Genomic DNA, 13,558 nt, shown 5'->3' with positions numbered 1-13,558 from the left:
TTAATAACTATAAAACTACACTTGTTCAACTTGTGGTGAGAATCGTTCGATTATAAATGCACTTTAACAATGACTGTTAAATTTCATAACGTTCAAATATCCATCATGTGAATGAATTCTCGTGACAACTATATCGTTCATTGTGTGCTGAGACACGATGGAAAACATATGCACTTTAGCATGTACAAATAAAAACTTTTGTGCCGTTTATCCATTACTTTTTTTCAAATTGAACTCAATAAATTAATATATAGCTATCTATCTTTAAATTAACAAAAGCGACGATGCACATTGGAAATAATTTCTTTTATCCCACTTTTACAGCGATTTCGGTTTATTAAAGCCCCGTTGATTTAATTTCTGCTATAATCAACAGCACGAAATTCCGTCATTTTTTCGACAAAATGACGTCATAGATCCAGCGAAATCATCCACTTAAACTAATTTTGATTAAATAAAAAGGTTAACTGAATAAAACGTGGGATAAATAGAATAATAGATTAGTGTTGATTATAGATCAGGTTTATCCTGCTCGGCACGAAAACGAAAAAGCACTCGCCAAGGCTCGTGCTTTTTGTTTTCTAAGCCTCGCATGATAAACCTGATGTATAATCAACACTAACCTATTATTCTCTATGCAAATAATATAATACAATTAATAGTTGAAGGCGAATTCAAATAAGTCCTTCCTGCATCGCACTTATTTGAATGAACGAGAAATCAAACCAATTCCTACTTCAGAATGCTAAATTTGGAAAGCTCATCCGCAAAACAGTTCCTAAAGTAAACGTACAGTTCAAATGTTCTATTATTAGGCAGCGTGCTTCCTAAAATTTACTTACTGAAATATAGTGTCTCTAATGATTGATGAAATGGTAGCAGTAACAGCTCAAGAACCATCGAATAAAGATTTATATTACATAAGCTTACATTTAAGTATTCGATAATAACGTGTTGTTTTGTCGAAACTTTGACGATGTCATAAATAAACAAACCCACTATTTGCTTATTGTTTGCATATCATCATATGATTCACATTAATAGTCGATTATTGTTAATTTTCAGAAAACCTGTCTCAGAAATGAAGGACAGCTCTGATTGAGTAACACCATCACTATGCAAGATTGTTAGCATGGTAATTCATGTAGAATACGGATTCGAATACGGATATATGGAAACCAGCCTTTTACAGGCTTAACCCATTAATGCCTAGCGTCTAGAAAAAAAGGCATTGGCAAACAGCGCAGACCCAGATGAGAAAATGATGCGGCGTCTCATCATTGTATGCGCTGTTTGCTTAAAGGAATGTTTGTAAGAAATATTCTAAATATATAAATAAATATACTTGACATCCCTAATTTTGGAAATAAATTTATCCAATTTAGAATTTAGAAGTATGTAAGAGTCTACTAGGCATAAATGGGTTTCACGCTCTTACGTATAGCAGCATCCAGGATTGATGTATTGGTTGATGTGCGGCAATGTGTTTGCCACGTATGACTGCAGATTTGCCTCCCCTGGATTCTTGTGCAGCTTAACCACGGGCAGACTGGTCAGGTCGTCTCGGCCTACAAACAGGCCCCTGTAGGAGTTCATGACAACTTCGCGAACAGAGTCTCGTGACTCCCAATTAGAACACTGGCACCCATACAGCCACCATCTCTGATGGGTGGCACCGACAAACGTAAATGACATCGCTATGCTGAAAAGGCACAAGACCGCAGACACACGGGCGATCGTTTGTAGATTGGATGCAATTATTGCAGCGATTGTCCATTCTGAAAGTGAAAATGAGCTTTTAGTCATGAAATATTCTTGTCATATACAATATTTGTCTTTTGTTAATATTTCATTAAATGAAATGTGAATGACTAAAACATGTCTTTTGGTGTTTCTTATATTTTAAATTGTCATGCGCGTAAGACGGTATTATTCAGCTAATCACTTTAGCATTAAATATTTAAATTCAATTTAAAATGAAATATGAAATAATGGATAAAAATTAACCCATTTATGCCTAGCGTCTAGAAAAAAAATGCCTTGGCAAACAGCGTAGACCCAGATGAGACGCCGCTTGATGCGGCGTCTCATCTGGGTCTACGCTGTTTGCTTGAAGGAATTTCTGTAAGAAATATACTAAATATAGAAATAAATATACTAGACATCCCTAATTTTGGAAATAAATTGATCCAATTCAGAAAGTTGGGAGAGTCCACTAGGCATAAATGGGTTAAAGGACTACTAATTGTCAACGTTCACCTTTGTGTGCGGGTTTCGGATTTCCAGCATCTAATCGCATGATTTGGAATTGCAAGATCACAGAAATAAAAACCGTGAACGGAAAGGCTTTCTACATCTGCCCGGAGGTGCAATGTTCATCAGCTTTAATACAAATGAATAATATGATTGCATTTAATACTGTTTCTAATTTTGCATTAATTATCAATAAACTACACTATTGTTTAGCTTCGTTATAAGTGTATAAGTATTATTTAGTCATTGTAATTCTATGAGTTTATCAGATTAAGGGTTTTATAATAGTGCAGCAGATATAAGTTTTCAAACGTTATATATATATATACTATCAAAGGGACCGTCAACCACAATCGACGAAAAAAGAAGTTCTAAAATACCGTATTTTTTACAATTATCAGCCTACATTGATTAAAATATCACGATTGGTATATTACATTAATTGAAAAAAAGATCATATTTTCAGTATATTCGGTAATAAAATTTCGCGATGTGAAATCGAAATTACATCGCGAAAATAGGTGACATAACGATATATACACTATAAATAACGCAAGTAGATTGATCATTGTATATAAAAAATATATACAATTCACTACAAATACACAATTTGCATTCCTGGGTTTACCACGTGACCATGATGATCAATCTACTTGCGTTATTTATAATTAACTGGAAGTTACCTGGTACCTGTACCCAGTAAAATTTTATTACCGAATATATGAAAATATGAAAACTTAAAAACTTTTTTAAGTAATGTAATATACCAGTCGTGATATTTTAATCAATATCAACTAAGACTTGTGAAAAATACGGTATTTTAGTATTTTTTATAACTTTTCTTATTTCGTCGTTTGTGGTTGACGGTCCCTTTAAAAAAACTTGTATTCACCCAATGTTAATTGAAATACCGATAAAAGCGTTTATGGTTTTAAAGTAAGTCTTTTTGGTTTGTTCATGGTACAATTTTAAATCTTTTATATGTTAATAATAACATTAAAGTGTCTTTTGTCTCTTAACTACTTTCTAACCCAATTCTAACAATTTTCAGATGTGTGCCAGCTTTCTGACATCAAGGTGACAATCTTTGACAGTTTTATACTATTCTGTCAGAATGCTCGCTAAAACGTGCTCACAAATTACGGACACCATTGAGGGGGCGGCTGGTGAACATCCACTGACATTGACCGCTGGTCACAAAAGATTGACTCTCTTCATAACCATCTGAGCACTCATGCCACACATACGGTTTACATATGTTTGAAGATCCATTCTGTGTTTATACGTTTTTGTTGGATTATAATGCATGATTAGTATGCTCTAAGACAGCGTCAAACTAGTTAATGCTACATGGGGGAACAAAATAAAATGGCCATACTCCATTCACATACACATGTGCATGTATATATGCAGTTATGGTATTTGACGGTTGTTTTGAATGTCTTAAACGTTTTATGAAGCATCAGAGCTATACGAGACAATGTTAATTAATATTTTTGTTGCTGTTAACATTACGGAAAAAAACACTCGTCTTTAACCATAGCGTGTGCGTGGTGTGTGTTCAAGCCCAATGATCGCGTATAAACATTTTTATAAGCACATTAAAATACAATCTGATAATGACGCTCCAGAAAGTGAAAGGTCTGTAAAACGTGTTACATGCTAGCAAGAATATCACGCGACCTGTTACGAAGTAGGCTTGTTTACTGACTCAATAGAACCAAACGGCGTTGTAAGATATCAACACATCTCTCATATTTGTAAAATGACCTAAAATGGCGATAAGAATCGAGCGTATCCTGGGAATTAAATAACATAGTCAAAATTAGATTTTGTGAACTCATGTAATTTATTTCTATTCTGATGAGCATTTTATTAATTTAATGCGAAACATAATTACTGCGTTTCCTTTGAAATGCATTGTAATAAAAGTTCAGGTGTCAAATAAATTATTCTGAGATAGACGCTAGTAAACATCTCATTTATGATGACAGTGTCGCGACATTTATTGTTTAGTAAGGCAACATGCTTTATTCGTTTTTTACCTGCAGAGAACCCAAAAAAGTCCCACAGGTGCTTAGTATAGAATCAGTGGTGATTAACTTCTCTTGACACGATGTCACAAAAGTTGTAATAAATTTCAACAAAGATGGAACAAAAACACGACTAGAAAGCCTTAAGCAGATGTAGCTAAAAAGGTGTTTTAAACAGTTGTAAAAGAAGATTTTAAAATCGAAATCAATGTACAATCATCAAAATCAATCTTCAGTATATAGTATTAACTACAAAAAAACTGGTAAAAAAGTATTAATAAAAAATGAAAGGTATAACATGAAATGGTGTTCAGTTTTACTAAATTGGTATATAACTGTATGATGCTTGTGTTGTTCTTGTTTCATACCGCTGTGCACAATGTTTATATCTTGCAACAGTAATGCAATCGTTTATGTAGTTGTGGCTAAATAAACCTAGTCGAACCATAAAAAAGACAAATTGGTGTTTTCTATCACATTTGATTTTCAATTCAATTGTACCTATACACAAAAAAATATGTTAAGATCATCCCTTCCATATACTCTCTAATTATTTCTTTACCGTCTTGGGTGTCGGTTATTATTTGTACCTTTATATAACCAACTACGAAATTTCTTAGCGGGATCGCAAAATTACAGCTCCCGCTAAAAAAATCGTAGCGAGTTAAGACGAGAGATAAAGCAAATATTAATGCGAACTAAACGCTTATAACTGCCCTACTGATATGGCTGGAAAGAGAGCGGCATTTAAAAATTGAACATAAGTACAAAAGGGCATAAAAAGGCGAAACATACATGTTTCGGCACGGACGTCGCCATATTGAATGTCAAGTGATTACCCCCTCTCTATTATGACGGTGAAGGTTTTGGTGGTGAAAATACCTAAAACCGCCGTTTCTTTACCCCATGAATGTGATGATTTTTGAGGATTGTATTTGAATTACATCCTTAAAGCCTTTTAGTGATTATCTTATCAATCAACAACAAACGTGTTTCTTCATTCTAGTAAACGCTCAAATTTGGAATGATGTATGACTGTAGTATATGCCTGCATATAGTAATTCATTTTTTAACTAAAAAATATTTACTATCTCATTAACGTAGACATGTATTTGTCATTCGAGTCCGCTATGAAAAAAAACATATAAAATGAACGTATATATTGAGAACACCCACTATATTTTTTTATAAATATACCGTTTACTATTTAAACTAAGCCTTTGTTAAAATTTCTTTAATATTGATATATTAATTTATGAAATAGTACAGTTTGGGTAGAAAAAGAACGCTTTGTATAGACGGTTATATTCAAAACGTTTAAAATAGTGGTCAACATTAAACAGTCAAAATGTAAAAGTTATATATTCACTGTAACAATTTGATACGAAAAGTCAGTTTACTTAATGGCATCTTTTAAATTGAAGAAATTGACAATACAGTCATTTCGGATACTATTGTTAAATAACATAATCAACTGTTTAAATTCATCAATTAAAGATGCACTTTGGGCTGATTGCTTTTGTTTACTCTATATTTATTATTCGACAAACCTTACCGCTCTTGTAACGTTTATATTTGACCACGGACTCGTATAATGGATATTGCCATGTATATTAAAGTGGATATGCACGAGTTTTATATATGTGTTAAAGTGTAATATATTGATAAAAATATGTTACAATACCACAAAATAGGCAAGACAAATTTTACATTGAAGACGAATTTCATAAAATGCAGCAAAGACAAATTAGCGCCCGAGCCGATTGTGACGAAGATATTTCGTACATATTTTCCTACAATAACCGAAGCAATCGTCTTTTTATTCGGATCGGAGTTAGTGTTCGTGTGTCGTATGAATAGATATCGTCGCAGCACATTATAATGATCCCTAAAACTATATTTAGATTCACATCGTACTTGCATAATATACATGATGGCAAATAAGACTGTACAGACATTTTCGATTTCAGAATTAAATATCTGCCTTATTTCGCATTTTTCGACAAATGCTCTTTTATTTTAATTTATATTGAAATATATGTATAATTAGTTTTTTACACATTTTATATAAATTCATAAACATTTGACAAAATCGTGCATACCCACTTGAAACATTTATTTGTGTGCGCTTTGCGATCATGAGGTATCGGATTCGATCTCCATACACGAAGCGTTCTTAATATGAAAAAGCTTAAAACTAACTTAAGAAAACACTTGTTTAACAAGGACATGTCTTCATATATACGAGTATGTGTTTTTTTTAAACATTTGCAGTTAGTTTTGCAATTTATTTGCATTTGATATCGGACACGTTTTTAAAACATTGACGAAAATAATTTATTATATTTATCACAAATTAATTATATATCGACAAAATATTCGTATTGAACTAATTTGAAGTTGAAATGTTAAACGAAAATAAAGAATATATTTTTTTTTAAACAGAAGTTATTCGCTTATTATTAATTATCATAAACGGCTGTGCCTAATAACTGCGACGTTATGACACTGACATTCTTACATAAGTATGTACTATTTTTGTATATTTTGTTGTCTACATCATACAAGATTCTACTTGGACAAAAATAGGCAAAGAAATGGGCGACGCTTGTTTTGTATGTAAATGTTACTAGTTTACGATCGATTTTATTGCAACGCATATTTTTCGACTGTCATACACTGCAATCGTGTGACTAAAATAATCCAAAACTATGCGTCTTTGCTACATGTACGAACGTAAACTTTTCCTTGACAGTTGAACATTTGTATGAATGGCCCGATATTTAAGTGTTCATCATGAAACGATCACGGCGCCACATCGTCAGCGATATAAAAGAAAGAAACATAACCCACCGCAAACATTCTTTTCCATTCAATATTCCTCTATGAATTTAATTGTTTGAGTTCCTCCCATAACCTTGCCTTTTGTTTACGTAAAATATTTGCTTTACTCTGTTCGGCCTTGTGCACAACGTGAGTATCCGACACCATATCATTTAAGCCAATAAACATTGTTGGTTTGGCCATGTATTACCTAATTCAGACATAGTCGTGAACACTATTGGTCTGAATTTTGCTGATTATAACGAAAAAACAACAACAACAATAGCAACCGAACATTGTGTTAAACCGCTGCGGCAGACTTAGTATTCGTATTCGCCCATTTCTGACGAATCAAACGATGCTATCTTATCGCGAACGAACAATACGAGTTTCTTAAATGTTTTATTAAGACCTGAGTCCACAGTTTTTGTTATTTATTTTTTAGTTATTATATTACATGATACGAAACTTGCTATATATATTATTTTCTTTACACACTCGAACATCATAATCAGAGACGTAGATAACGTGTTATCTACGTCTCTGTCATAATATATCATTTTATTTGCCTCCAAAGCCTGGTGAAGCAGTCAATTAAGAAGAATTATTTTATGTTTATCATTCGTAAAATGTGTGGTCATTAAAACGTTTTATGAACAGCAGCAAACAACACGTATGTTTCAACAAATATATAATCAATAGCTTGAAATCCTAGTCTTCGATAAAATAGTTAAAATGCCACTTATCGCAGACCTCCCATTTTATGTATCATTATCGTATGCACTGATCGCGATCATGATAATACCATAAAATAGGTTTGTATTCTCCGTCAATTCCGTCCGTACAAACCAGTCTATATTGCACCTTGTATCACAGAAGATAAACAGGTTCAGTCATGTGGCTTCTCTTTAAACATTTTAGAAAACATTGAGTGAGGTTTGGTTCGGAATAAGACATTTAAGGTCGACCATCAAAGGCTTTAAAAGGCGTTTTGTGACTTTCCTTATTTTAAAATAGCTCAAGCATATTTCAACAGTATCAAAATGTATAATATATTCCAATATCTACAAAACATAATGAATGGAGAATAACATCAGCTCTTACCTAGTATGCGTTGCTGTTATTTATACTCCAGAGCATATTGCTAAGAAAAACAATATACACAGTTGCCTATTTAATCCGCATTACTCTGTATGACGCTAGGGATTTTATCGTCTATGAACCGTCTGTATCCATGTAGCTCTTATTTATAATTTATTTCACAAAACAAAGGCTCATTTTATAAGCTAGAGTATTTCCAAGTGGCTTGCACAGTCGCCTTAACATGTGTTCGTCTATTCCCACCGAGTAATTATACAATTAGTTGTTTCACAGCCAGTCGCAATGGCGTGCTTCTTAGGCAATTAAATAATGATGAGTAGTCATAAGTGTCACCGATACCTTGTCTAATTTCATTCATGTGTTAATAGATTTCGCGACAAAGCCTGTTTGGTTCGGCGTCATACACGTTAAGTTTTTACATATTTCTTAATGATGGGAATACCGGTGTCAGTTTAAACGAAACCGCTTTATAATCGCATTTTATGTTTTGTTTTAATATTATTACTCATTTCATTGTTGCCTTTAACCCCCGTATAATGACAATCATGCATTAACGAACCAAACAATCATTGAATAAAGATGGTGGAAATTTATGTTTGTTTAACATATTCAAATGCGTTTGTATCGTTTGAAATACGCGTTTGCCGTCTTCATGCATGGAATCTCGTCAGTATTTGCGTTCACTTATTTTTTTGTGTTATTTATAGTTTAAACTTGAAATTATGTTATGAAAAATTTGCTTAACACTTCGCACTGATATGAATAACCAACTTGAAAAGAAATACGTCCTATGTGCAGTATTGTCTAATTATTCCGGTAATACAAAAGTAATTAATTACGGAAGAAATGTAAAACGTGTATTTGCATATTAAATAGAACATACTAGTGCAAATGTCAGGTGTTTCAAATAATATGAAAGGTTTTATTCATGATAATATTTTATTCCACTTATATGTAATAAAAATTTAATTGGTTGTTATGTTAATTATATAAAGTATAATCAATTAATGGTTACGTAGGGTTCAGCATTTTCTTTTACGGGAGAGATATTGTGAATGATAGTAAAGTGTCTAAAGATACATATTACAAGCGGAATTTGTTTTATTATTATGCATACAGAAAATATCATATTATTAAATTACATCTATCCTGCGCTTATTAAGATTTTTAACAGGCTATAAATCAAAACTGGTGAAACGACATATGTTTTATGGCAATAAATGCAATGCCATTAACAATATTGACACTTGTTGAATTGAGTTCCGCATCCTAATGTTAAGGTAAGAGTGTATCAACCTACATATGGTTATAAATAGCTGAAGCTACTTTGCATATCCTCAATAATTCTATCAAATGTATTAGACTTTAATTGAAGCTTAAAATGAATGCATTTTACATGAATACTAGTTTCAGGCATTTCGATACTGCTTTTATTTCAATGTACTTGCATATACCATGAAGAGAACATTTTTAAAATAAAATAGCATCAACTGGATAATTTGACAGAACTGCGCTTCTTAACAGAATGCAACCTAAATAACAATTGATATTATCATAAATTTATAAAATGCCAATTCCCTATTCATTAAAAATAATTTGGTATTTTGTATGTATTTCTTTTGACCTTAGAGTCAAGGATAACCCATGAAAGTGCAAGCACTTATTTCCAATGGGATCCTTTGGTTTTGCGGAAGAGACAGCAAACTGAAGAGACAGTATTGGGATACAAGGAATCCGGGTGCGATACCCTAGTTCTTTGCGAATAGATCCCTTTGTTCGTTTTCGCGCTCAGTGTATAGCACCGATACACGCGAGAATTACCTGGGTTTCATACCAATACATCTCTAATTGGGTGGGAAACACTTGATGCATTTCTGAAATTTCCAGTGCCCCGGTCGGGAATCGAACCGGAGACCTCTGGAATGGTAGACCAGAGTGTTACCACTCGAAAAACGCATCCCATTATTATTTTATTTTTTTGCGTATTGCTTACTTTTTATTTTCGACATGTTCACCATGCGTAGTTTTAGAATGATAAGCTAATTTATTTAAACGATTCAAGTCGGTTAAGACGAACAATACAGTTTTACAAAGTGTATAAAGACCAACTGCAATAGTTATTTTATAATAATAATGCACTTAATATTCAGGGCACACCAATACACGTGGTTAAAAGTGCAAATATATGATCGATTCAATAGTATATATTAGATATTTGTTATTGCTTTATGTATTTGAACCGTTAATTTAAACAATTATGTTACTTTAATCCTCAAACAGTTTGAAACTATTATTGGACTTAATCAAGCAATTATTGTGTTACGTTTGCATTTCCAACAATAACAACATTTGCCATTTTGATTTGCTTCCTAATGATAGACTTCGTACATGTACATCGGCGACACATGTTCAATGGCGGTTCATTTCTTAGCGGTTGAAAAAGCAACGTCGAAACATTTATTTACATGTACACGGTGCCTATACCACGTGACTTTTTAAGATCTGTGTGGGGAGTAAAATATCAACAAAAGCGCGACGAAGGTAAGATTTTAAAGGATAACTTTTTTAATATGTCACCATTTTTAATGGGATAAAGTGGAGAGCCCGCTCATTTAAGAGAGTTTTCTATAGGTATCATGATTTTATAAAACAAATAAGTATTTTTTCAGTAAAGTGCAACCGCGCGTTTGAACGGTTAGAAAAGGGTAGGATCAGTGTGGGGACATTATTTTATTTTTACACAAAAACATCACCTCTGGTGAAATTAAGAAATAAATTTTATGGGCGTAGCTTACACTATATCATTTTGCATACATTTTCAGGTTTCTGTTATTTATTTACGAAACAAAATTCAAGAAAACTTTTCGTACAGTAATATGATCTGTGTGGTATACGTTTTTCAACGGATCTGTGTGGTATACTGTTTTTAAGTTTTTCAGTTCTATTTAGTTGTTTAAAAAAAATGCTTGTCAACAATGTATTTGAAACGGGATTTTTAAATGCGCTAGCATGTAAAACACATAATGGCTATACACTACGCTTGCACCGCTTGTTGAACTAATACATAATTATGATTTACAGGCAAGTCCATGCTTACCTTAAATAAGTGTACACTCTATGTTATTGTATCAAATTCCATTTTCATTTTGGCGCCAAACACTACTGTCAGGTGAAGTAATGTATCGTATATTATTTTTGATATCATATTTGCTTTAAGGTATGGCTCAATGCTCCGAATGCGGAAAAATGTCGAAGACCAGAGCTGGATTATCGTTCCACATTAGGGGACACGCTAACTCTGGAAACTATAACTGCTGTCGGAAAGCATTTCATGTAAGATTAAATACCTTAAAAATAGTTACATTTTTATACAGTTATGCTAACAAACAGATGAACGGATTTTCTTGAAACAACACAAATATACAATATATCTCATCTCTCAGGTTATCATATATTTTGAAATAACTCAATAATCGTCAAATCGTTTGTAATTAAAAACTAACGAACGCGTGTCCTCAGATACTAACTTTTTTTAAATAGCGTGTTTACCCATTGAAATGTCACGTGAATAAAATATGTTGTTGTTTTTTTTTCTCAGGATGCTTACAATCTTAGAAGGCTTCAACGAACAAAGGACCCCAATGTCACGTGTGTGTACAGTGCGGCAGGAGCTTTGCGGACAAGAGAGAAAAGTGCAAAAAAGAGGGATTGGTGAAATGTTACCAGTGTGGGTTGGCAGTAAGAAGTGTGAATGACCTCAGAGAGCACGTCAAGACCCACATGCCTGACAAGTGTTACAGTAGTGAGGAGTGTTTCAAAACGTACAAACGCAAAACAAACCTTTCTCGATACGTGAGGACTTCACATAAATCCGTGAATGCTGATTAAAAATCATAATAGTTTACAGTTTGTCTGTGTAACTTCATTATCGTTTTACGTTATTTTATTCGATGTTTTACTTTTACTTTACTTTTCAAAATGATTTTAAAGTTATCCGAATTTGATTAATTTTTAGGTTTCGTTTAGTTCGTTTGTGTGTTTGAAATCATTCTCAAATAATTGCGCAATAATTTGGATTTACGTTATTCATTAATATATCGCATCTGTGATTTGTATTATCGAATCTGTGATTCTTTTTTAATTATAACTTTTTGCGATGTTTTTTCGTTGGTTTCAATTTTAAATACCGCTGTCACGAGCTAGTTCGATAATCATAAGCAGCCAGGGTTTCTAATACTAGGGATTTTCACGATTGCTTTACATAATTAACTGCCTGCTTATAATTACTCTAGGCCGTGGTAATTGACAGTAAACAATGTATGCAATGTGGTTGTGTATACAATACAATACTCCTTAATTCGAAATACGTCTTGACATTCTTCAGAGCTGCATCAATCAACAACACAAGAGAAGAATCGTACATATATAATCATATAATATAATATTTATTCATTTACTTTTTATATTCTCTTCAAAATAATTAACGCTAAAGATAAGCATACACTTGTTACACTGAATACAACGACATAATTTATAACATGACATTATCACCAACACATGGCGAATGATTGTCAATATCTATACTATGTAATAAACAAATGCAACAATATGAATTCCAACACACACATATATATATATATATGTTTCTACTATGACCAGTATTTTGTTTTTAATAAACATACCGTTTACCTTAAACTTTAAATAACAACAAAATGACAAGCCAATTCGGTTTTATCAGTTTGTATTCCAAATTTGATATTAAAACATACGTATTACTCAGGAAAGAACATGCCTTTGCTTTTGTCAACCTGTTTAATATTTGACACAATTTCTATTGCAGAATTTGTGTCAGAATTAAAATGTCCATTGTGTTCGTCTATCCGCATTCTTATTGTTGGCAACAGTTTGCTATCGTTTCGTCTCGCCCGCTCCCACCGTCTCGTGAAACTGTTTCCTCTTTTTTTTCTTCCCTTTACCCTTGTCCGCTCACTAGTGCCAAATAGGTGATTACTGAAATGAATGAATTTTTAAATAATAATAAAAGATCTACTACTACTACTATTACTACTACTACTAGTAGTAGTAATAGTTGTAGTAGTAGTAGTAGTAGTAGTAGTAGTAGTAGTAGTAGTAGAAGTAGTAGTAGTAGTAGTAGTAGTAGTAGTAGTAGTAGTAGTAGTAGTAGTAGTAGTTGTTGTAGTAGTTGTAGTAGTAGTAGTAGTAGTAGTAGTAGTAGTAGTAGTAGTAGTAGTAGTAGTAGTAGTAGTAGTAGTAGTAGCAGCAGAAGTAGTAGTAATAGTAGTAGTAGTAGTAGTAGTTGTAATTGTTGTATTGAAATAATTGAAATT

The 13,558-nt window shown here is 32.7% G+C and overlaps 1 protein-coding gene across 2 annotated transcripts in view; it reads right to left on the bottom strand.

The window, feature by feature from the left end:
• Positions 1-13,558, bottom strand: part of LOC127879640 (uncharacterized) — a 51,903-nt gene that overhangs the window by 7,165 nt on the left and 31,180 nt on the right. The window contains exons 1-3 of one of the 2 annotated variants that reach the window (XM_052426619.1): positions 8,214-8,350; positions 2,260-2,382; positions 1,439-1,778 (exon numbers count right to left, since the gene is read on the bottom strand). In XM_052426619.1, coding sequence (XP_052282579.1) covers positions 1,439-1,778; positions 2,260-2,299 — 380 coding nt within the window. In that variant the 5' untranslated portion in view covers positions 2,300-2,382; positions 8,214-8,350. Of the gene's footprint in view, positions 1-1,438; positions 1,779-2,259; positions 2,383-8,213; positions 8,351-13,558 lie in introns of those variants that run through there. The other variant, XM_052426618.1, reaches the window with a different exon arrangement.

This window comes from Dreissena polymorpha, chromosome 4, assembly GCF_020536995.1.
Source record: "Dreissena polymorpha isolate Duluth1 chromosome 4, UMN_Dpol_1.0, whole genome shotgun sequence".
In the NCBI taxonomy this organism is placed as follows: domain Eukaryota; kingdom Metazoa; phylum Mollusca; class Bivalvia; order Myida; family Dreissenidae; genus Dreissena; species Dreissena polymorpha.
The sequence above is the reverse complement of the archived record's forward strand: the minus strand, read 5'-3'. Positions and strand labels throughout refer to the sequence as shown.